General features: G+C 41.5%; 1 protein-coding gene, 1 long non-coding RNA gene and 1 pseudogene across 2 annotated transcripts; 2 read left to right on the forward strand and 1 right to left on the reverse strand.

The window, feature by feature from the left end:
- Positions 1–412: 412 nt before the first annotated feature.
- On the reverse strand, positions 413–5,458 carry pim3 (Pim-3 proto-oncogene, serine/threonine kinase). The gene is made up of 6 exons (XM_084910558.1): positions 4,941–5,458; positions 4,596–4,705; positions 4,365–4,415; positions 3,831–4,194; positions 2,843–3,019; positions 413–2,379 (listed from the first exon to the last, which is right to left on the reverse strand). Exons 1-6 carry the CDS (start codon positions 5,026–5,028, stop codon positions 2,177–2,179), a joined length of 993 nt encoding a protein of 330 aa, XP_084766684.1. The 5' UTR covers positions 5,029–5,458; the 3' UTR covers positions 413–2,176.
- Positions 5,459–16,834: 11,376 nt separating this feature from the next.
- Positions 16,835–18,891, forward strand: LOC146369098 (uncharacterized; annotated as a pseudogene).
- Positions 18,892–20,553: 1,662 nt separating this feature from the next.
- LOC146369099 (uncharacterized) lies at positions 20,554–21,886 on the forward strand. The gene is made up of 2 exons (XR_014797469.1): positions 20,554–21,077; positions 21,566–21,886. It is a non-coding gene; the product is annotated as an uncharacterized LOC146369099 (long non-coding RNA).
- Positions 21,887–25,643: the final 3,757 nt, after the last annotated feature.

Genomic DNA, 25,643 nt, shown 5'->3' on the forward strand with positions numbered 1-25,643 from the left:
GTGCTGTATACTGGACATGTATATTAGCTTCACCCCGCCTCCTTGGGGGGGATTGCTGTCAAGCAGATGAACAACACTGGGTCTGAATCTCACCATCTTCTGCAAATGGTGGTAATCTAAAGGAAACCTATTAGAATTTTTATTTTTATTAATATTTTCTGTGAGTAATCAGCTATTACGTTGGTGCACGCTCATATTAACTATAGCCAAATATTAAAATAATAAGGCCAGTGTACCTAAAAGTGATCATATGCATTGTTGACTTTGCAGATGTCAGAGTGGGAAAACACAGCTCTGGCTGACGGCACAGAAGCCCCACCCACCTGCTGTTTAAACTTTGTTTGTGAGGGGCAACCAATGAGATAGCTGCCTGTATGCAATGGTTTTGCTCAAAAAGATCAGGACACCAGAGTTATTTTCTGTACATAAAAATGAGCTTTTATTGAAACTTTTGTATAAAAAAATAGCGACATCCATCCTTCACAGCCACAAGTCACACAGCTAAACTGAAAGGGTCTCCGAATATGAGGCTATGTGACGAGTACGAGCTCCCCATAGAACTCAAATGAATCTCGACAGCACAGAAAACCAGGTGGATTTCTCTGAAACTTAGTCATTCGACATTAACAGACTTCTTAAGTATTTAAATAACATTCAAAAATCCTCTTTTTCAAATTTAAGTAAACGTTTTATTCTGCTTTTACAATGACAACCGCTTTCAGTGCATCTTCCACATCTAAAAAAAAAAAAAAAAGTTGAAATGTAAAAATAAGTTATAAAGGAATGCAAACCAAAGGCCAAGTAGGATATGCAAAAAAATATGCAAAAACAAAAACAGAAAAAAAAAAAAACAGAAAAAAAAAAAAAAAACTGGGGGATTTTTTAAGCATAGACAATAAATAAATAAATAACCACAGAGTGTGGGAATGTCTACATGTTTACGAATAAATTAAATCCAAATGGGGGGAGGGAAGAAAATGTACACACAAACAAGAGGAGAAAAAAAAAAAAAAAAAAAAAAAAAAGGAACTACACACTATACAATATTTGTTTGAAGAAAAAAACCAAAACAAAACATTTGAGTCCATGAATATTGCATTGATTGTGCATTTCACACCCCAAACCCTGAGGAAGGCCAGGGGTGGGGGCTATGTAGTGTCAAGCAGTGAGATGGTGGGAGGCAAAAAATATAAAAATGTATGCGTATATATAGAACAGACAAGTCAGGAGGGCTATGAACCCTGGAACAGGCATTTGAGGGCAGAGCGGGAGAAAAGGGTGGGCTGTGTGTTGACATTTTGTAGACATTCAGAAAAGACAGGATCCAGTTTCCAAACACCTGTTCAGGCTATAGAGTGAGTGAGCAGCGTTAAAGAGAGCGACACAGAGTCAAGTTGAGTGTGTTTCAAGTATTCCATTGCCAGGAAGAGCCCCCATGCCCCCAACCTCCTTCTCTCCTGACTATTTCTACTTTAGCCTCTCAGCTAGGTGCTGGTTGGCTTACAGTGATGGAGAGAGGGAGGACAGAAGAAGGAAGGGGAACAAAACAAAAACAAAAAAAGAGCCTAAACACCCCTTCCATCACAGCAGAGACAACTTAACTGTCACGCTGAGGGCTATTCCAGGAAGAAGAAGGAAAAAAAAAAAAAAAAAAAAAAAAGGAAAAGAGAACAGTTTCTGACAAAAGTCCCCCCGCCCCCGAAAAGCAGCTTTCCAAAAAAAGGCACTCCAAAATCAAAATTAAAACATTTAAATAAAAGGGTTATGTCCATGCTCTATGAGAGCAGCCATGTCTGAATAGGAGGGCCTTGCCAGCTGTATATACCAGCCTAGTAACAAAACAAGTAAAATTAAAATTTAAAAGTGGGGAGGGGGGGAATAAATAGTGCTGGTAAGACCGCCCAAACAGCAAAATGTTTCCCATTAGGAAACAAGTAAAAATCAACTGAAAGGAAAAGAGGGGATGGGACTATAAGATAAAAAGAACACATAAGTAATAAATTAGAAATTCCCTACAAAAGAGGAAAATTAAAGTACATTTTTCTTGCCGGGCCTGCTGGGTCAGAGGGTCCGGTTGCAGATCAGTCCTTCTATCCCCACCCCTTCTTTCCCCACAAAGTCTTATTTGTTTTTTTTGACCCCCCCCCCCCAACAAAAAAGTCTATCAGAGCCTCCCTCAGAGGCTCTCCTTGCTCGAGCTTGTGCTTGATGAAGAATCTGTGTCGATGGTCCTGAGGCGGATGTCGCTGCCCACAGGCTCCTCCGGTGACTTGGGTGATTCTGCCACTGCCCTCATCCAGGGGTGGTCGCAGATCTGCTCCAGAGTGGGCCGGTCTGAGGGCCGCAGGGCCAGACACCATTTGATCAGCTGCTGGCACTCTGGAGGAGAAAAAAAAGAAAAAATAAGGGGCCAACAAACTGAAAGAGAGAACCTGATATTTTGGATTCATCTCTACAGCTTATGTATACAATCACAGCACCAGAACACACATCCCCTTTTATTAAGGTTAGCTCTCTAGGGTGAGTGGGACTGGTACAGAGTGCACCAAGGGAAATCAAAAACAGACAAAAAGAAAAAAATTAAATAAATAATATATATATATATATATATATATATATATATATATATATATATATATATATATATATATATCCCAAAAATAAAAAAAACTCAATTTTATTTATGACAGATAAATCTGTTTACCAGCCATTTGAGCAGGTCATCCATTATGATTACAAGGTCTTACTCTAATGTGAATTGATTTATAAATATAGACCTCATGAGCTATACCAGTAACCATGGCTAGAGGGCAACAGAGTGAACTCATGTGTTAACACTCACCAGCTGAGATCCTCCTCCTGAAATACAGTCTCCCTCTTAGGATCTCCTCGTCCTGCTCAAAGGGTATGTCTCCGCACACCATGTCGTACAGCAGCACGCCTAATGACCAAACCGTTGCAGAGCGTCCGTGGTATCTGTGAAAGCGGATCCACTCTGGTGGGCTGTAGACTCTTGTACCTGTGAGAGAACAAAGAGGGGAAAAGAGGGAGGTGAGTTACGAAACAGCAGGCGGGAGAGAAAAAAAAATTGAGAATAATGTGTCTGAAATAGCTGAGTCATGGTAGTAAAGCTTTCCATCTTTTCCTACGCCACAAAACACAAACTGAGTGACCTGCCTGCATCTCCCCTCCTCCCTTCCCTCCTGGAAGGAGGAACTTGGTTACAAAACATGGGAAAAAAAAAAAAAAAAAAAAAAAAAAAAAAAAAAAAGCAACGTGAGCCCATCACGTGAACTACCGTCTCCGGTTTCACAACAAACAGATGTTACGTGGCACTGACCAAGCATCCACAAAACACAACAGTGACTCAACCTTTACTGAAAGGGAAAAAAAACAAAACAACCGGAAACATTAAAAGTAGTCTCCCTATCACAAGACGAAGATGATTCACAGATTAAAAAATGGCCACCAATATGATCATTATGCTGTGAGTCATATCTGCGATATGAGAGATCTTTTATTTACTTTTAAATTAGCAACATCCTTTAATAGATCATCGATAAGGAAAACGCAGAGAGATTCTGGGAGAAGAAAACCCTCGACCAAAAACAGACGACTGCGTCAGCGCCTCGTGAACGCCTCCATATCTGAATATAGCACAGCGGGGCACCAAGGGCAAACACAACGCAGCCCACACGGATACGTATTCATCAAAACAACACACACGTCCAGCACTGAAGCCTCTCGCATCAGCGATGAATTAAATGAGACATTTTTGTTAACAAAAAAAAAAAAAAAAAAAAAAAGGAAAAAAGGGAGCGCTTGCTTACCATCGAAATCGGTGTAGACTGTGTCCTTGAGAATCGCCCCTGAGCCGAAATCGATAAGCTTGAGCTCCCCGGTGCGTAGATCCACCAGCAGGTTCTCATCTTTGATGTCTCTGTGTACCACGCCGCAGCTGTAGCAGTGTCTGACCGCCTCCAAAACCTGTCGAAAAAAGCCTCGAGCCGTGTCCTCGTCCAGGGCGCCCTTCTCAGTAATGAAGTCGAACAGATCCTTCACGAGCTCCGGCCTCTCCATGACGATGAGCCAGCCGTCCGCGCGCTCGTAATAGTCCAGCAATTTGATAACTCCGCGAAAAGACGAGCTGACCTTCTTTAGCAGCAGGATCTCCAAAGGCACCATAGTACCGTTCTGTAAGGGGGGGCAAATCGAGGCATTTATTAGCCATGTAAAATTATTTTATTTTTTTCTTGAATGGGGGAAAAATACAATATAGATATATAAAACCACCCAGCAACAGCCGGGGAGGGGGGTGGGGGTGTTTGCAAAACAAACAAAACCGTCGGCGGATGACTACTTACAATTGTGCCCCACTCCGTCACCCGCTCCTTGGCGACATGCTTCACGGCAACCTGAAATCACACAGAAAAGAATACAATGTGAGCGTTAATTATAGGGGACACACATCGTGTTTCCTGACAGAGAGGACTAGGGAGCTGCCGAAAATGAGAAATACCCCACTTTCATGGCGCCACATGCAAGACCAAAACATAGACCCCCCCCCCCGCGCCTCGCCTCTATCCCGTACTTACCGGTGTGCCGTCAGAGAGACGGTTGCCGGCGTACACAGTTCCGAATCCGCCACTTCCCAGTACGGATCCCACTTGGTAAACCTTCTCGAAAGACTCCTTCTCCACTTTAACTGCAAGGGGGGGAAAAACAAAATAAAACGGGGAATGTTATTTAAAAAAAGGTGAATGCAGCATTTCAACCGCGCATTGCGAGGTTAAACTTGTTAGCTGTGCGAACTGGTCAGCTGCAACCGTAGTAGCACACTTTATGTTCAATTAAGAATATGCTTCCGATTTATTAGCCATTACATTACAAATCCAATATAAATGAAGTTAAAAGACGCCTCAAGTGTAACGGTAACCTACCCGGCTGAAGCTGTATTTTCACTGGTAGATGGTCCATACTCGAGTGATTGCAAATATGCGAAAATGAACCAAACTTTGACAGCAACATATTCGAGCTGAAACGACCGTGTAGACGACCTCTATTCAATCGCTGGGAGTCCGAAGAAACAATATAAGTAAGAAAAGAAGTGGGTTCAGACGCAGTGTAAATGGTGGTGCGAACCGTCTTGGCTGCGAGCAACTGTTAAATCCAGTCCAGCAGTGCGCCAACTCCGCCGCACCGCGCCCGTCAAAGTCGTGTCACGACCGCGAAGTCGCACACCGTTCCCCAAAAATCAGCATCAAATATGACTCCTGTGTCTCGACTCAGGTATCTCCGATAAAAACAGTCCTCTTAAGAATTTAAAAAACGGAAGAAGAAGAAAGGGAAGCCGACCACTCCGATGTGTATAGTAGTCGTGCCGACAGAAGAGTGCGTTTAAAGGGCCTCTGCGGCGGACTGTTGTACTGAACAGTGGCCGCTGTCTAAGCTTTGGCGCGGTCTTCCCAAGCCAATATTTTGACGCGCACTAGGAAAACGATATCCCTCCGCCACCAACACAAGTAGACACTATCGTTTAATTCGCGCGTACTTTCGGGACCTTTTGCCACGTATGCATTCCCATGTAGCTACTTAACACGCGCCACAATTGTATCATACTTTTATTCGAAAATATCCTCGCAATATTAATTTTCGCGGCGCACTACTTTCTCGTAGTACGAGACGCCCATGAACATCGTCTGGAAGCTTTGCGCTGTGTTCGCTATGAAAGGCAACGACCAATTAGATATCATCTATAAATACCATGTTTCGCATTTGGACCAATCCTGGAAAAGTTATTCTAATAAAGCAGGCATTTGAGCTCACGTGGCGGTAATTCTGATAGGTCCTCTGCCGTCCCTCTGCACAAACGCATATTTTGTATGGCTGGAGGGGAAAGTTCAGCCTTAAGTGTTATTCACCGCCTGCTGATTACACGTTGTTATGCAGCAGTGTGTACTCACTCATGTTATTTGTTTTGTTTTTACAACCCAGGAGAATTCCCATCACTTAAAAATGAGCAGTTTATTATTTTTGAGACCTATAATTTAATGTTTTTTTGTTTTGTTTTTTTAAATGAGCATGGTCATATATCCAAGATAAGAAAATTATTATTTCTGTTTAAAAATGAAGTGTTATTAATGCTGCAAAAACATTTTCAATAGAGTTTGGTTATGTGTGTGTGTGTGTTGCGGGGAGGGGGGCACTGGAATGAGTTAGAAGCCTAAGATGATAAAAAGCACTGAATGTCATCATTTTTTAAAAAGTAAAAAAACATCCTGCACAGGTCAACCAGTCCATCACAGCACTAGCACAGAGAGACAGACACATAGTCTCATAATCCCATTTACAGCCAATTTCGAATCACTAATTAACCCAGCATGCATGCCATTGGACTGTGGGAGGAAGCTGGAGTAAACCAGAGAGAACCCACACAGGCAAACAGTGGACATGCTACCTTTTTTCTAGGAGTGCCTACCTGCTCCAGTCTATCAAATTAGCACTATGTCCATCAAAAAATAAAAAACTTCCAACAGATTCATTTTTCATTTAATATTAGATGTTTTAAGGCTGAAGTTGCACTGTGGTGGTTACTTTTAATTTTCAGTGACAAATAGGTGTGATGAGAACTATTCTGTTGCTAGTGAAGGAAGAAGAAAGCTGGCCAGGACTGGATGATCCATGCATGGTACTAGTCACTATGCTGCCCACATATATACATGATCTAAACTAATATGATAAGACTGGAACACCCCGAACAGATCACGCTGCACTGTGTTGCATGGAGTTTCTACAGATATCACAGGCTGCTTTCTATGCCTAATAATAAATTAGGTCAATACAATGTTGCACACAGGCCGGAGTATGAAATCCAAGCTTAGTATAAAGATAATAGACCACAAAAACATAATCAGTTGGTCAAAGTTAGTCGAGCCAGCTGCCCCATTTCTGACTGTAGACTTTCCACTTTTGCACATCAAATGTGCCCTTGGCTCTCAGTGAAGTTTCCACTTTTTATATTATGTTACCTGTGATCCTCTGTATGTGTATGTGTGTGTTTAGGCTATGCGTTCGTGTGACTACTAACTAAATAGAACCATCGGAGTTCCAGGGAACGTTATCTCACTATAGACCTGCTGGCTGCAAAGTTATGTAAATGTGTGCACACACACAGACACGGGTTGCATTTAAGAACAGAGTAACAGCCTGTAGGCTAACCTGCTGTGTTTTTACCTTTTCAACCAATGATGTCACACGCTGCTTCATGTGATGAACAATTTGACTAAGGAGTTGATGCCATCAGCGCATTTGTGCATTTTGTAGCATAATTTTATATGTACAAAATGCTGACAAGAGAACCAAAGTACTGATCCCCTAAAGAAAATGTGTCAAGAGGTCACACGAAGGCTTCAGGCACTTGCATTTTATTTTTTTCAAGGATAAGCTACTTTGTACATGGAAATTGTGTGGAGATATATGGGTGAACCTCAAGGGTTCCTATGCTTTTATCTTGTAAAACATTTGCATAAAAGAGTTCAATTGTTTAATGGATAATGCTTCAAAAGGAAATTCGTTCCCTGCAGCAGCACCCTCCGCCTCTCCTGCAGGATCATTCTGTGGTCACATATGTATTTTTAGAAGTATTACGGCTCTGACCCATGCAGTTATTATTAGTAATTGCTCACGATGCTGTAGATCTTCGTATTAAAGCTTCTTTTCGGCAGTCCTTTTGCCCCGCAGTTTCTCTCATACAAAGCTCCTCCCACAGTCCAAACAAATCGGCGCAGATGAACCGGAATGGCTGAATTACCTCCAGCTACTGCTGAGTTTTTAACACTATGATTCTTTCCAGCGTGGTCTCTTTTCATTTTTACTACTATAGTGTCAATCCACCTAAATTTACACTCAAGGCTCAGTACAAGAATTAGCACGTACTTGCCATTTTTTCCAAGATAATCAAGTGCAACATGCGGACCAAAATAATACTCTCATCCACTCTCATAGCCAATGGAAATTGGGCAAATATGCATAGCAGCTGGAATGATATTAGGTGATAGATCCATGTAGTGCCCAGGGTGTTTACTGCCTATCACCTAGTGCCTGCTGGGCCAGGCTCCAGAAATCACATGATCCTGGACATGAAATAGATATTACAGTTGGATAAAAAGGGAACCCCCCCCCACCCCCTTTTCTCTGTATGTCCCTTAATGAGGTGCCACTACACAAAACACCTGCTGTGCTGCTGCTACTATGACTAATTAGAGCACAATTGTACTGGTTGATGGTTTGAAGCAGTGTGGCAAAGTGTGAAGCCCTTGGATGTAAAAAGGCTTTTCCGCCTCACAAGTCCCCCCATGGAACATAACCTAATGTGTTTAACGCACAGGATGGATCTCCTTATCTTATTATCCACAGTATTATGTATTGATAAATCCCTTAACAAGGGCCAATTAGGTTATGAAGTATTCATAACCATAATCTTTTCTCTCTCCCTCTGTCTCGGTGATGTGAACCATTTGAGGAGCAAGTGAGGCAGTCAGGCAGCGGGCCAACCAGGCGTGCTGACAGCAGAAGCGCAGACAGCTGTTTTGCCGTAGCTTGATGCGAATGCATGCTATGCAGTTGTTCACAGCTCTCATGGGAAATCATCATCAAGGCTTTTATTTATGTTCACCAGTCGTTTGATCTGTGGATGTTGGATAAAAAAGAGAAAAAAAAAGAAGGGAGGGAGGGAGCAGAGACTGGTTTGTGGCCTACTGAAGGCTGACACTGTCCACCCATTCCCTATTCATCTCTCCTATTTCTTCATTTTTCCCATCTCTCCCTTTTTTCCCACATTCCTGGGATGTCTCCCATTTTCCTTTGCTCTAATTGCTGCTTTAGTAAACTGTGTCAGCAAGTGGAAATAGTTTTGATAAGCATTTGCATCTGTAATTTGATGGGTTTCAGTAGGGACACATAAACCCAGACGCCACCAGAGCTTACGTGGCCACATCACAGCCTCGGGGTTGGTCGAAACTATTTTTAGGCCCATCACGCTGGCCCGCTGGCAGCCACATCATTTTGGTAAGCCGCCGATTGAAATCGATCTGGCTTGGTTGAGCTGGTTCTCCATGCCAGGGAAATCTTAGAGACTGAATTTGTCAAGCCTCCTGCTGGGGTTAGATTCCCCAACATGTCTGCATGTGTGCATAGAAGCTACTTGTATTATGTTCTCTGTAAGCATGTCGACTTCAGCAGTGTCCTCATGTAATCTTCCAGTTAACCACCCTCTAGAGCAATATAAGCTGCTGTACTAAAAATGAACGATTTGCATGTAGATATCAGATGAGAGTGAATACAAATATTTTGAATAACCCGGGTATTTACCGCGCAGTCAGAGAAAGCCATAAAGCCATCGACTCACAGTGGTAGAGAGGACCACTCTAATAAATTGCTGTAATTTACATTAATACTGCACAATGCATGTAATATTTTGTGAATATAGTTGTACAAACCCCTCACATATACTAATGTGCCACAAACAGGACTTTAATATCACCATCCATTCCCATTTTATTACGGTGTATCCATATAAATGGCCCACCCTGTAGATTATAATGTAATAGTGTTTGTGAATAAAGAGGAATACTGTAAATGCCAATGCGGAAAGGAAATATGAAGAATTCCCTTTCATTTGAGGAAAATATTAACATCTGATCTACTATCCAATCCAATGCTTAAGTTATAATCATTCATTTTTTTAGTGTTCTGATGGGTACTTGCTTGCATCCATCCATCCATCCATCCATCCATCCATCCATCCATCCATCCATCCATCCATCCATCCATTCAATTCAATTCAATTCAATTCAATTCAATTCAATTCAATTCAATTCAATTCAATTCAATTTATATAGCGCCAAATCACAACAAAAGTCGCCTCAAGGCGCTTCATAGATACAGAGAAAAACCCAACAATCATATGACCCCCTATGAGCAAGCACTTTGGCGACAGTGGGAAGGAAAAACTCCCTTTTAACAGGAAGAAACCTCCGGCAGAACCAGGCTCAGGGAGGGGCGGCCATCTGCTGCGAACGGTTGGGGTGGATCCGTCCATCCATCCATCCATCCATCCATCCATCCATCCATCCATCTTCTGCCACTTACCAACCTAAGCTGACAAGCCCAGACATCCTCGCCCTAACATCCTCCTCCAGCTTTCCAGTCACCAAGTCATTCCCAATGCAGATAAGAGATGCAATCTCTCCAGTGAGCTCTGGGTCTGCTCCTGGTGGGACCTGCCACCTAACCTACAAGGCATCCAGGAGGATTCCTAGTGAGATGTCGAAACTCTTATGGTTTCTACTGAGAGTTCTTGTTGAGACGAGGGCAGGAACACAGAAAATTGACAGCTTTGTTTTTACACTCACCTCTCTCTTCACCACAGTGCACCTGTACAATGTCGCCATTGGTGCTGACAGTAGTGCAACAGTCTGTCTGTCAATCTTCCACTCCAATCTCCCATCACTCATAAACAAGACTTAAAGATACTTAAACTCCTCCATTTGGGGCAACAACTCTCCCCTGACCCAGAGTGGGCATTCCACATTTTTCCCGTTAAAAACCTCAGACTAATTTTTATTCTCATTATTTCATTCATGTTCTACTGCGAACCTCCGCAGTGAGACGAAGTTGAAAGAACTTAGGACTTCACTGTGATTTAGCAATGTTATTTATTAGTATGGGTAAAGTAGTAAATATACATGGAGAGCATGCCTTAATATCAAAATGCTAGCATTCTCTAATATTCCTCTGAGAGAAAGCTCTCCTTGTCTAGGCCAGGTTAAGGCTTCTAGTCATGCGTGGAGCATGCTCGTCAGGTCGCTATATGGATTAAAGTCTGAACTCTGTGTTATGTAACAATGTCAGGTCCCTAGTCTGCCTGGTAATCCGACAGCCACATTGCATAACTGTTATTAGCTCTTTCTACACATTCCCTTACACCTTCACTTCTGTGCTTTGGATACAGTATGCTCCTTTTTCCTATGCATTTTCATCCCAGAGCATCATTTACAATACATCAGATACTATGTCAGATACTACTGATGTCTCAGAATTATGCAAAACTGTTCTTTGGCAGAGCATTGGCACATCAGCTGCAGAAGTAATGTATGTCTATTACTGCAGCAAACAAACTCTTTTCTGCAGATTTAATGACGTACAAAGACAACATTTGGAAATTGAAGGGGTTATGACAGAGTAAGTCAAAAGTTTGTCATTTAGGACAAACCAGTATTCGCATGCTATTTTTGAAAACTGTTTGCACTTTTTTTTTTACTTTATGTTTGCTGATTTATTCAAATTTCACTCACTTTTTACTTTTACTCATAGATTGTTTTTTTTTTTTCGTTTTTTACCACTGAAAACAACTTTAGGTTTACCTAAATATCAATTTTTGCATTCCGATATGCACTTCACATCATTAAACTGTTAGAATGCAACCACATGCTTATTCTTTCAAATGCAGTGCCCAGGGATTTTTTACAAGCATCCGTATAAGATGAGCTGGGAGTACCTTAACTTGCTACATCAAGGGCAGACTCCAAAAGACACCTTGGGCCAGATTTACTAACATTTAGGACATGCAATTTACTGCCAGTTGCGCCAGTATTTAACCCCACCCTCCCCCGCGTGTCTTATTTTTTATGCTTGATATTTAAATGAACTGACTGCACATGTGTTTAAAAAACAACACAACTTTTGTAAATCACCTATAAAACTAACCACACGTGTATATAAGCACTATTTAGGGGGTTGTGCTCACACATTATTTTGCCCGTTCAGTAAATCTGGTCGATTGTGTGCAGTTTGGAGAGTGACTTTGATACGACCGCAGTATTTGACGCCATGAAAGTAAGAACGCCCGGGGTTTTCCTTTTAATTGATACAAAATTAACTGCATCTGTTAATGTTCAAGTCAGGCTTTACCAAACAGACTCCACTGCCAGCCCAAGCTTATACTTGCATGCAGGTTTGGGTGCAAGTATAGGACAAAGCAAGGAGTGAAAATCCTTTACGCATTAGATGGCATCTCTTCCTTTACATGTCGGAATCACTCAGTATTTTAGCATTTACAATAATTATACTTTTTTTTTTTTGCCTGAAGGAAATCAACCTGACCTGAGATTGCTTTTTCTACGTGGCACGTGTGCCCGCTCAATGCAACAATGACTTGTGAATGAGCTGCTGAACTTCAGCTTGCTCCGCAGTCGCCGTCACACAGTGCACGAAATTAATGCAAAACAGTTCAAGGACTCTCTTCTACTCTCAGACTTATTTTTTTTTTTGGCACCTTTCATCTTAAAAGCAAGCTCACAGTCATATCTGGGCTTTTTATCTGTGTGCGCACATGGTCAGTGTGAATGTGCGCACGTTTGAGCATTTGAATAAACACTGCAGGAGGGGACAGAACAGGCCGCAGGGTTTGTGTAGGAGATTTCATAAAAACAAATCCCATTTGATCATTTTGGATAGGAACACGTTTTTATTGCGTTAGTTCAGGTTTTGCGTCTGGGTTGGCCTTTGAGTACATCATGTAAAAAGACTGGCACACTGCCCAACTCTGAGAAAAGGCAGTAAAACATTTTGCAGTAGGAAAGATTAGCACAATTTTAATGGCAAAATTCAAAACAGGTGTCTTGTTTTCACTGTTTTCCCTCTAATGGGCTCCTTAGGCAACCATATGGATACCATTATGGTTATCAAAGCAACATTCAAGTTTTACTTAACAGCCGACATGAATGGTTTACATTCCAAATGGAGTTTTCACCTCTTATCCTTATTAAGTAATTGTTATTTACCGGTCAGTAATCACATTCGTAGCCTGTTGCTTAAACTGTTTCAGAAATCCTTTCTACAAGTAGCTGGTAGTTAATTCTCTGAAACATGAGCTGACGCATATACAGCACCATCCTCTCGCTGTACACGTATGAAAATCTTTAGATATGTACCCCCCGCCCTCGCCTTCTTCCTTCCAGTGACTTGATCCATCTAACTGCCCATTGCTATCTTAAGAGGATACTGAAACCAAAGCCTTAAATCCCCTAACCCTATGATCACAGGAGGAACAGGCAGAAAAGCTTGTCCGCAGAGCTCTGATTGTATCCTCCACGTCTAGTTATTCAGTCCAGTGAGAAGAATCGAGCTATCCTTTTATCTATCCTTGTATTACAATGTACCGGTCCCCCAAAAAAGGAAGTGAACAAAAAGATGAACAGACGAGCTTTTTATGGTTTGAGAAACAAACAAAGCAGAGTAGTTCCGTTTGGTGCTTTTGTACATGCAGTTTAGAATATCTTGACATAGCCTAAAAATGAATGCCTGACACTGACAGACTCAAGCCTAATGCAGAACCACAATGCAAAAGAAGAATGTAGTATTACTATGATCTGCCACAGCAAATGAATAGTGAGCATTGTGTACTTTGTAATAAGGCTTTCCAATCTCTGCATTTGGAACTATAATTAAATATTGTGTAACATGGTTATATTACAAGTCACGGAAGATACTTTTAAGTAATTGTGTATGCATCGCTGTATGAAATGCCCACATTTGCACAAAGTAATGATTGTGATCTAATAAAAAACAACACATTAACTGTCATTCAGAAACCGAAGCAACATCCGTTAGCATAAATATAAGGTATTGAATGCCAGAGTGAAATTGAGCCAAACTGAGCCATCAGTTACACCGGTGCACAGAAGACCCTGTCACGACAATTGGTTCCTGCCTGCCCTTTGGCCCATGCTTTAAGGGATCTGATTGGCTGGCTGCTGTGACAGGCATTGTGCTGACTGTGTGTCTTTGAGTGCCCGAGCCCTGGCATATGCTGCCTGGTCAGCAGTCTCTGCCCACACACACACAGGCACAAGCACACACAGACAAGCACACATTTCACAAAAACACATATCAGTTAGAAGAAATTCTGCCAATAAACAAGACCCACACACATAATTGAGCTACTTATCCATATACACAAGTTATATGCACCTATACATCTCAGGGTGTGTTTATCTTTGCTGTGGGCACATCATTACTTATTCACAAGCATGGCTAATGGCCACATGTCACAGCGGAGCTCTGTCACATTGTGGAGAAACTAAACACTCAGAAGCTCTAATCCATAGGTCCTGACGTTACGACGCAATGACAATAGCAGCCAAAGCAGCTGCAAACCCCCTCTCTGTGACACCTATGACACCGGCACAATAAAAAGCTGGCCCCCGATGCTTAAATCCTTCACACCTGAGTGCTCGCACTGAAATGAACGCTGAATGGAGAATTGAGACGTGAGTGTGCATTATGAGTTCTTCAAGCTCAAATTGGCTCTATTTAGGTTTACATGATGAGGATGATTAAATGGTATAAAGTGGGATTATGACTGGCAGTTCATCACCTTCAATACATCCTAAGGCACGGATAGCAATTTAGCCTCCAATGGTGTAAGACAGCATGTGTGCAAAACTAATGTACAAAGAAAAATAGTGTTATTTAAGGGAACAAAAAGATAACTGAATAGTCTTCAGGAATTCTTCATGTGTAACGCAACAATGACACTATCCTTAAACAGAAGAGGCCCGCTAAAGGTTTTAAAATACATTTAAAATAGAATGGTCAAATGTTTGACCTGTTATAGGCTACTGTTTGATGGGCTAAGATCACCTGATCCTGTATTTCCTAATTTTCCTGCAGTACAACAACTTTGCAAAGTTCAATCAAACAACAGGAGATGTTCAGTGTTTACTGACAGAATAGTGCTACTAAACAAATAAGTTGAAAAACAGGTGAGTTTCCCTGAACAAACACACCTGAAATCTCACAAAGAACAGAAGGAGGTCTTTGGTTAGACTCAATTTTGGGCCTGTGGCCTTCTGTAATGATACTGATTAGCATAATGACCTTCTGCATTAAAAAGTCACACTCCACTTTGTCTTATCCTTGCCAAACCACACGTAAACACACACACACACACACACACACACACACGCATAAATTGGGAGGTAATGAGAATTAATCGAGAAGAGTCAGCGATGAAATGCCTCCTAATGATGGTCCGACTAATTGCATGTCAACAGGCTTTGCACGCTCAGCAGTTTGAAATACAGGCCTGTAATTGGCTAGTTTTTTGCACTGTAATCACAACTTCCCCAACCGAAGCTGTGCGTGTCGCAGATAACACAGAGCGGTTATTAAATAATTATATGAAACATGTCCAGTTATTTCCTGCTTTTCGCTTCACTTGTTACTCTTGGCATGTGTAATATCATCACCACGCAAGGCTGATGATGATCGCAATGACGATGATGCTGCTGCTGGTAGGTGTTCAAATATTTGCTGTACCGGATGACTGGTGAGAACATTATTGCGTCTCTGTTTGACGATTAAAGAATAATTACTAAATGTACTGTATATTTGTTGAGTGATAATTATACATGCAAATGGATTAATTGGCAACTCATCTAATGGCTGTTTCAGCATACACCTTTTTGCTGACTCCAAAAAGGCATTAGATACATTACTGTAGACCCCTAGAAAAACCTTTATTTTCAGAAAGTATGAAAAAATACTACAGCGGATACTCTCCAAACTTCAGCGCCACTTACTAAAAGATAAAAGATTGGGCCTGCATGTATACTTTTGACCCTGCGTGGATGAGAGAGAATAAATAAACTAAATTAACTAAAATAAATTAACTAAAAATAAATTTTAAAAAGTTAAGAGGTCTGCTGTAGAATCACCCTGTAAAAAGAAATTCATTAATTGTCATGGCTGTATGTAAACCTCTGACTGAAGCTGTATATTGTAGCTTTTTACAATTGTATCATATATTTCTACTTAATTCCAAATGGCAAACTGATCTTATCCACTCAAGACAATATCATACTCAAGCAGTTTACTAGGTTAGCTAGCATTTCATCCGTATTAGCAGATCATTAGCTGTTGTTAGTATAGAAAATATGAAAATGGACATAGAGTCTGAGTCTGAAAATTGAAGCCAACAGGGAAATGCTTTAAACTTGCATGTTTCTGAATAACCACCAGAGTGAGATTTGTGGTTGCAAATAGCCAGTTAAACAATAAATGCCTGGACAGTTAGAAAAATTAGGCCAATGCAGAAGTGCCTTATATCTGACCAATAGCTTGTTAGGATGCCTGGATCGTTGACCCAGGGTTTTTGAGTTTATTATTATTTATAAATTCTAGTCTTTGGTTTCTTTGTTAGAGTTCTGTCTTTTGGTTTATGTCTCTGTCTTCTCTAGTCGCTCTGTCTCCCCTGTCAGTTATATCCCCTTGTCTAGTTCGCGTCTCTGTGTATCCTTAGTTGCTATATCCCCGTGTCCAGTCAGTGTCTGTGTTTGCCCTGGTCCCACGTCTCTGTTCCCTCTGTAGTGCCTGCATGTGAGTCTTTGTCTTTTGTTCAGTCTGTGTTTTGTGTTTCCTGTTTTACTTTGAAGGTCTCTGTCTCATCTCAGTGTGTTCAGTTTACGTTTCCTTGTCTTGTCAGTTCTGATTTGCCCCAGCTGTGTTTCCCTCCTGTTACCCATTCCCTGATTGCTCCCTCTGTGTATTTAAGCCCTGTGTTTCTTTGTGTCTGTGTCGCGATCTACTGTTTACCTAGTTGTGTGTTCTGTCAGTCCTCTGGTTTAAGTTTATTTTGATTTTTTCCAGTTATGTTATATTTGAGTTTAGCATTAAAGCTGTTTTGAGTTCACATCTGTCTCCGGAGTCTGCACCTTGGGTCCTATTCCTGTCTGCACACAGCCATCACATAACAGAAGATCGCGACCAGAACATGGACCCTGCAGACTCTTTTTCCTCGGAGTTCAACGGCGAGATGATGCGGATGGTGAGTCTGCTCGACCGCATTGCCCAGTCACAGGATTTATGGACTATGGCAGTCGGGCTAAGTGCGGTAGATGCCATCATTCGCCATAACCCTCAGCTTTCTCAGTTTGCTAAGGACACTAAGTTGGACGGCACCATTACTGCCTGGAGAGAGCAAGTCAAGGCTGGTGGGCTTGCTCTCACTCACTACATCTTCCCCACCGCTGCCCCAGGACAATACACACTCTCCTCCTGTCTCAACATTGCCACGGACTTCCTCTCCCTCCCCACACCAGCCGGGTTCTCGTTCGCCTGCGTTTTTCCTGGCAGCTATGTGGTCGGACGATGAAGAGGTCTCCGTTTCTCCGCCAGTTTCAGTTCCCTCATTCAGAAGGAAACGACGCCACCGTCGCTCCTCTCCTCAATTTTCTGTCCTGCCACCTGTTGTTCCCGCTGGGGGTTCTGGAGAACCGCTTCAGCCGTCTGTTCCCGCTGGAGGGTCCGAGGAGCCCGTCCAGCCTCCTGCCTCGTCAGCTGGGGGGCCCGAGGGGCCCGTCCAGCCTCCTGTCTCCGCTGGAGGGTCCGAGGGGCCCGTCCAGCCTCCTGCCTCGTCAGCTGGGGGTCCGGGAGGACCCAGCCAGCACATCCTAGTGTCTGCTGACGGTTCTGGCGAGACCATTCAGCCACCACCGGCTCCACCGCCTGCAACCTCAAAATCCACGCCACCTGCAGCATCTGCTTCCGCCTTGCCTGGTCCAGCCTCCGAGTGTTCAGCTGCGCCTGGTCCAGCCTCCGAGTGTTCAGCTGCGCCTGGTCCAGCCTCCGAGTGTTCAGCTGCGCCTGGTCCAGCCTCCGGGTCTTCAGCTGCGCCTGGTCCTGCCTCGCTCCGTCTAGCTTTGTTTGCGCCTGAGGTCCCCATGCTGTCTGGTCCTGTCCGGCCTGCACGTCCTGTTCGGCCGCTTTCCAGGCAGATGACTGGACGTCATTGCCGTCATGGACGGCCCCCTGAACTACGTCGCCGCCGGTGCCTCCCGCCTGCCCGGCCCCCTGAACTGTTTTCTGGGCTCTTGGGCCATCAGCCTCTGGGCCGCCCCCCTGAACTGCCCGGGTTTGGACTATCGTGCCGTCAGCCTCTGGGCCGGCCCCCTGACCTTTGTGTGGACTGTTTTTCCTGGCCGCCTGCGCCTGTTGTTAGCCTGTGTTTTGTTATGTTGCTTTCCAGGCTCCGGTGTTTGCATTATTTTTTTTGTTTTGTTTTTGGCTCCTTGTTTGGTTTGTTTCGAGCCATCCATCCTGTTTCCCCCACCGCCCACCCTGGTTGGGTTGTTGTTGTGTGTGGGTTTTTTTTTTTTTTTTTTTTGGTGTTTCGGTTTGGGCTGTCTGGGAGCCAGCCCTTTAGGGGGGGGGGGGGTACTGTTAGGATGCCTGGGTCGTTGACCCAGGGTTTTTGAGTTTATTATTATTTATAAATTCTAGTCTTTGGTTTCTTTGTTAGAGTTCTGTCTTTTGGTTTATGTCTCTGTCTCCCCTGTCAGTTATATCCCCTTGTCTAGTTCGCGTCTCTGTGTATCCTTAGTTGCTATATCCCCGTGTCCAGTCAGTGTCTGTGTTTGCCCTGGTCCCACGTCTCTGTTCCCTCTGTAGTGCCTGCATGTGAGTCTTTGTCTTTTGTTCAGTCTGTGTTTTGTGTTTCCTGTTTTACTTTGAAGGTCTCTGTCTCATCTCAGTGTGTTCAGTTTACGCTTCCTTGTCTCGTCAGTTCTGATTTGCCCCAGCTGTGTTTCCCTCCTGTTACCCATTCCCTGATTGCTCCCTCTGTGTATTTAAGCCCTGTGTTTCTTTGTGTCTGTGTCGCGATCTACCGTTTACCTAGCTGTGTTCTGTCAGTCCTCCGGTTTAAGTTTATTTTGATTTTTTCCAGTTATGTTATATTTGAGTTTAGCATTAAAGCTGTTTTGAGTTCACATCTGTCTCCGGAGTCTGCACCTTGGGTCCTATTCCTGTCTGCACACAGCCGTCACATAACATAGCTGTACTTGCAAAATGATTTTTGGTCCTATGGATGTCAAGGCAGGAAGTCTGGAAAACGACTTTCTGTCTCAGCCTCTAAAAACACTTTCTTGTTGAGTTTTTGTATTATGTAGGGTCGTTGTTTTTCATGATATTCTAAATTAAATGGGGATGATAATACACCCACACACACATTAGTCTCTAAAAGACACTGTGCCTTTCTTTCATAACGCCTTAGTTTGTACTAAGTCTACTTTGGATAGTTACAGTATTATGACTCATAATCAAAATCCCAAAATCCTTGTGGACAATATGAATGGGATTTTATTTCTCAAACCATGCTGCTGGACTCTATAGCAGATTCTAACTCTGTCATTCATTTCCTCAGCCACTTATTTTGGGTCAAACTGAATAAAATAAAAGTAAATTCAATTTCATTCAATTCAGTATTATTTATACAGTGCCAAATCACCACAACAGTCGTCTCAAGGCGCTTTATATTGTAAGGAAGACCTTACAATAACACATACAGAGAAAAGCCCAACAATCTATTAACACATAGTGAGTGAGAAAGGTGACTGAAGAAGAAATACTCAATGCATCATGGGAATCCCCCAGCAGCCTACACCTATTGCAGCATAACTAAGGGAGGATTCAGGGTCACCTGGTCCAGCCCTAACTATATGCTTTAGCAAAAAGGAAAGTTTTAAGCCTAATCTTCAAAGTAGAGATAGTTTCTGTCTCCTGAATCCAAACTGGAAGCTGGTTCCACAGAAGAGGGACCTGAAAACTGAAGGCTCTGCCTCCCATTCTACTTTTAAATACTCTAGGAACAACAAGTAGGCCTGCAGTGTGAGAGCGAAGCGCTCTAATAGGGTGATATGGTACTACAAGGTCATTAAGATAAGATGGTACCTGATTATTTAAGACCTTGTATGTGAGGAGCAGGATTTTAAATTTAATTCTGGATTTAACAGGAAGCCAATGAAGGGAAGCCAATACAGGAGAAATCTGCTCTCTCTTTCTAGTCCCTGTCAGGACTCTTGCTGCAGCATTTTGGATTAACTGAAGGTTTTTCAGGGAGTTTTTAGGACATCCTCATAATAATGAATTACAGTAGTCCAGCCTGGAAGTAATAAATGCATGAACTAGTTTTTCAGCGTCACTCTGAGACAGGATATTTCTAACTTTAGAGATGTTGCGCAAATTGAATAAAGCAGTCCTACATACTTGTTTAATATGTGTATTGAAGGACATATCCTGGTCAAAAATTAATCCAAAGCTCCTCACAGTGTTATTGGAGGCCAAGGTAATGCCATCCAGAGTAAGAATCTGGTTAGATACCATATTTCTAAGATTTTCAGGGCCGAGTACAATAAGCTCAGTTTGATCTGAATTTAAAAGCAAAAAATTAGCGGCCATCCAGGTCTTTATGTCTTTAAGACATTCCTGCAGTTTAACTAATTGGTGTGTGTTATCTGGCTTCATGGACAGATAGAGCTGCGTGTCATCTGCATAGCAGTGAAAATGTATGCTATGTTTTCTGATGATGCTGCCTAAGGGAAGCATGTATAATGTAAACAGAATTGGTCCTTGCAATGAACCCTGTGGAACACCATAATTAACCTTAGTGTGTGAAGGCGATGCAGCGCAGTACCTGTAATACCTACATGTAGCCCAGATGAAAAAATCATATTTACTCTTTATTTTAACTGTCCACATCAACAAGCGTCATATTTCCTATGACCATTGAATGCACCTCTCAGTTCACCCCACGTGAGGGCACCTAGCTCAGCGACCAATCAGAGCCTACCCAGGCCGCATTGACCCTGTCAGCCAGGAAGTGAGGTGAAGGTGCATGGTGCTCCCGGGTTTTTTCTCATCTCAGCAAGAGGAGTGGAGGCATCTGCTACTCAAACCGAGAAATCCACGGACAAAAGAGAGGAAAAACTCAGAATTGAGAGGAAGGAAAGCCAGCCTACTTACCTGCTGGAAGTCCGGAGTCGAGTGGCTGGATGAAGGAGAGAAGCAACGTCGGTAAGACGAGTGTTATTCCGACAGAAAAAACTTGTAGAGACTTACCGTCGTGATCACGCTAATGCTAGCTCGGTGTCTCACAGGCTAACCACTCACCTTTCATCCGGAGAGCTGCTGCAATTCTGACACCATTGTGTGTTGGGCTTTTGTGAAACAGAGCAACGGTGAGCAACATGTTCTTAGCCGCTCTAAAGCTAATTTTTGTCAGTTCACTGTGAGTTTAAAGTAATCTAGAGGGTAATTTTTAGTGCATTTCTCTCTCACGAATAGGCCTATAGTGTGGAGAAATTAAGCACACTGCTTAATGCCTCTGAACTGAACTCACATGTATATTTTGTTGCTTATTTGCACATAGTTCTGAATTTGTTATGGTGTATTGTATTTTGAATGTCAATGGTTACTTACCATAAGTATTGTTTAATTAATGTTTACATGAATAGAGAAATATTTGAGCAACTTAGATGTTTAGTTCTCATATTTGATATACTTGAAAATTGAATGTTGTACAACATAACTGTGAGATTTGATAAGATTTAAGATGTTGATGCAATGAATATGAGGTTGATGCAATATTTTGATTTTGTATTTTAACCTTAAACAATGCATCTGAAACAGACTGATTAGAATGTACATTTTATGACCTGGATTATAGGTCAGGTTTTTGGAGAGGACAGAAAAGTCCAAGGACCAGGACGATATTCTGGTTGTGATAGATGGCGAGCCAACCACTTTGAGGACGATCTACCCCAAAGAAGATACACACCCACACACTCATACATTCCAGTTACACTCACAAGGACCTTTGAAGTTGGCTATCGCCAGCTTAACTCTAAATTCTTAAAGGGCCCCAACGAATACTTTTATTTTGTTTGAGTGTGCACACTATTTATTTTATTTTATACTTTATCTGTACAAATTGGACAAATACCTGTTATACCTTGTAACAATACAAGAGTGGCTACTCAAAAGTTAACATTGTGTCCAGGTCATTATTGCTGCTCAATACTTTGGCTCCATACGAATTTGGTGTCTTCTGATTCTGGCCAGGGTCTTATTACGAGCCCAAGTAATTATTGCGCTGTAATTCACCTTTATACCTTAAAGTTGGTTACATACAGCATGTTCTAATCGCTCTAATAGGATATTATGGTCAATAGTATCGAACGCTGCACTGAGGTCTAGCAGGACAAGCACAGAGATGAGGCCACTTTCAGAGGCCATAAGAAGATCATTTGTGACCTTCACTAAAGCTGTTTCTGTGCTGTGATGAGCTCTGAAACCTGACTGAAACTCTTCAAATAAGCCATTCCTCTGCAGATGATCTGTTAGCTGTTTGACAACTACTCTTTCAAGGATTTTTGATATGAAAGGAAGGTTGGAGAATGGCCTGTAATTAGCTAAGACAGCTGGTTCTAGGGATGGCTTTTTGAGTAACGGTTTAACCACAGCCAGCTTGAAGGCCTGTGGTACATAGCCGATTATTAGAGACAGGTTGATCAGATTTAAGATTGAAGCAATTAATGGCAGGATTTCTTTGAGAAGTCTTGTAGGAATGGGGTCTAAAAGACACATTGATGGTTTGGAGGAAGTAATTACTGAAGTTAACTCAGAAAGATCAATCGGAGAAAAAGACTCTAAATGAGTATCAATAGTACTAAGAGTAGCTGTAGATAATGTCAGTGTCTTGTTTGTTTTTTCTAGGTTTCAGAAAAGGGGAATTATTAACTTCTTGACTTGTGACAAGTCACTGGCATGAAAACACTTCTTAAGGTTTCAAAACCAGATCTCAGGCACTATATTTATTTTTCGTACTGACTATAGTTAGCTAACATTGCCAGAAAAAAAAATTGAGTATGGGATTGCTTTTGATCCCAAAAGGACTGAATGCATTGGTGATGTTGACCCATCAATATCAAGAGTCCCCATTATTTTCAGCAAGTATTAAGAAAAGACAAAAATGTGGTCTAGCAGCAAAAGAAGCAAATAGTTGGTTTGATTGAAAGAAAAAAAAAGTAGTAAGCGGGAATCTGGAAAATGTCCTAGGAAATGTCCTGCTAGCGCTCCCAGGAACCATCTGCCACACCCCTGGCTGACTGTGCGTGACTTTTCAAAGCTGTGCACCTTCTGAGACAGAATATGCAAATAAATGCCTTTCCGCTTCTTGCTCCTCAGTCTTTTTCTCAGATGGAAATGCAGATGGATTATGGGTAATTATGGCCAGGAATGCTTCCCAGCTGAGCGCATAGGAAGAGACTTTATGTTGGCATAGCAACCGCAAATGTGTTGATTATTTTCATCCTTAAAGGCAAAAGAGGAAACCCCTCTACAAAGAAAAGAAACACCTGTAAGACACCCCCCGCCCCCCATCTCATTTTCTTTTGCTTGTACTTCTTCTCCTACTACATACTGCGTTTCACACAAACGGTTCTTCCTTTCAGCGAGCTTCCTCTTTCTTCACCTCTGAGCCCTTCTCCTAATCCTTCTTTCTGTGTCTTATCTTTTCTTTTTGATCTTTGTATATTGGGTCTACTTTTATAAGAAGTAAAATGAGGAAATAAGTACCACATGAGTCCAGTGTTGAATGATTACATTAGTAATTACATCATTTAATTATATTAAATCATGACATTAGTCACATTCCAAATATTTTTTCTCTATAATATTACTGTAGTATCAATCTAAATCAGTGATTGCTAATTAACTAATTGAGTTATTGCTATTGCTTTGATTCGCTATTACACAAGTCTGGCAAAACTAAGGCATGTGCTTGACTGGTCAGCAGACCAGACACTAAATCTAGACCCTCATTCTTGCTTCTGAAATGTAGGTAAGGTTTCTGTCCTGCTTAAAAAAAAGCTCTAGGGTTCCTGGGAGCTTTCCTGCAGCGGTAATGATGCATTTCTGATTATTTGTATTACAAAAACAACACCATGGCATTTGCATGTGTGTGTATGTGTGTGCGTGTTTGTATAGATGTAAACCAAAGAGTCCTGCTTTTACATTTGCTCTTTTGGAAGTACCCTTCATTTCCTATTCGCGATCACCTGAGATGAACATGGAAATTCCCCCATGAACAGCATCGACTACAGACCGAAACAAACCAAGCACGTTTAACGGTCCATTCCAACTCTGCTCAAGAAAATTAATCCCAAAAGCTTTTTGGTTTCAGTTTTTAGTACTCTTGTGTAATAAACTTGGTACTTTTTAGGGTAATGGCCAAATTATTTTGGAGCTACTAAGTTCCGATTCACACTAAATCAATTAGTGCTAAATTTCTATATAAGAATGCATATGGGTTAGATAACAACAAGAGAGTGAGACCATGTGACCGGTACACACTGTATTGTATTTTATAGTATGAAAAGCTAAATTCACCAAAGCACCTGCAGCTAACCATAGCACGTCAGCTGCCAACACCAAGAAGTTGAACCCGTGGATGATGATGATGACGAGGATGATGATGACGAGGATGATGATGACGACAAAACCTGTGTTGAGTCAGCGGCAGATTCAACGACGTCTTCTTCCTTACAGAGTTTGGTAACTGTGTTGTTGACATTTTAACTTTTACTGCACATTTTCTCAGCATGCTATTTACTGCAAACAAATGAGCTAATATGTACAAAACCTCAGTATGTAGCCATTAGCAATAGGTTTACTAATAATAATATAGTACGCAAACACTGACAGTGACGTCCACATCGTCTGACAACAACAAACGCACCTGACGTGGAGTGAAAAATGTAAAAATTGTTTTGTTTTTTTATGTTTTTTTAAGCTCAATTTAAATAACGTAAATACCAAGAAATATTCTGTTACCAGAAAATTAAGGAAAACAAATATTCACAGATGGGGGAGGAGTGTTATGAGCTAAGGTGAGTGTGAATAAAATAAAAATAAATAAATAAAGTGAGGAAAATGCATGTGCATGGCAGTTAGTTATATAAAAAACACTTATAAAGCACTAAAAGAATGAGGTAGGATAATAAATATTGATGAGGTTTTACTGTAATTTAAAAATCAATAATTGTATATAAGGACTTATTATAAAAAACAGTACTTTCGGATAAGTGTATTAAATAATTATATATCAATGTATAAAGATTTTTATCTTAATATGACATGGGTCTGTGTATTAGAGAGGCATATTTATTAATAGCACATATGTATATTTTAGATTGTATATTTGAAACAGATATATAAGGTAGCTATCTACCTCAATTAATAATCATTATCCTTTTCAAACGGGAAATGGTCAACATTTCAGGTTTGGTTTTTCCCACATGAAAATGATGGCTTTCAGTGACTGCATGTTTATGTGTTTTTATGTTTGTTTTTTTTATAAAACACTTTTTACTTATATCCTTGAAATGATTTTTTTTTTTTAAATGTTTGATTGAAAGTACAAAGGTTGGGTTCCGGTACCAAATACTGAGTGTTGATTAATGTTGTTAATGTTAATGAATGTTGCATATAGGCAAACAGTCAGGCAAATGAGAATGCAAAAGGGACATTTGGAGAAATACAGTGGAAAGACTTTTCAAAGGCTAAGCGAGGACACCAGCTGGGTTCCCAGACTGCACGAAGCAGTCTACAGCATGTCTACAATTTGCTATAACAAAGTCACACATGAAGATTCAATCTTCATATTTTTTTTAAAATGTTTGCATCCATCCATCAGTTTTACAGGTAATTTAAAATCAGACAACTGGCGCTTTCTGGTGATGCTG

Source organism: Perissodus microlepis, chromosome 17 (assembly GCF_051167445.1).
Source record: "Perissodus microlepis isolate ML-2025 ecotype Zambia chromosome 17, ASM5116744v1, whole genome shotgun sequence".
NCBI lineage: Eukaryota > Metazoa > Chordata > Actinopteri > Cichliformes > Cichlidae > Perissodus > Perissodus microlepis.

Excerpts from the sequence above, each read along its gene's own strand:
- pim3 (XM_084910558.1), bottom strand. The coding sequence starts at position 5,028 with ATGTTGCTGTCAAAGTTTGGTTCATTTTCGCATATTTGCAATCACTCG. Across the intron at positions 4,416-4,595 it reads GTCTCTCTGACGGCACACCG|GTTGCCGTGAAGCATGTCGC; the intron begins GTAAGTACGGGA and ends GTGTGATTTCAG. Across the intron at positions 4,195-4,364 it reads TGACGGAGTGGGGCACAATT|AACGGTACTATGGTGCCTTT; the intron begins GTAAGTAGTCAT and ends CCCCCCTTACAG.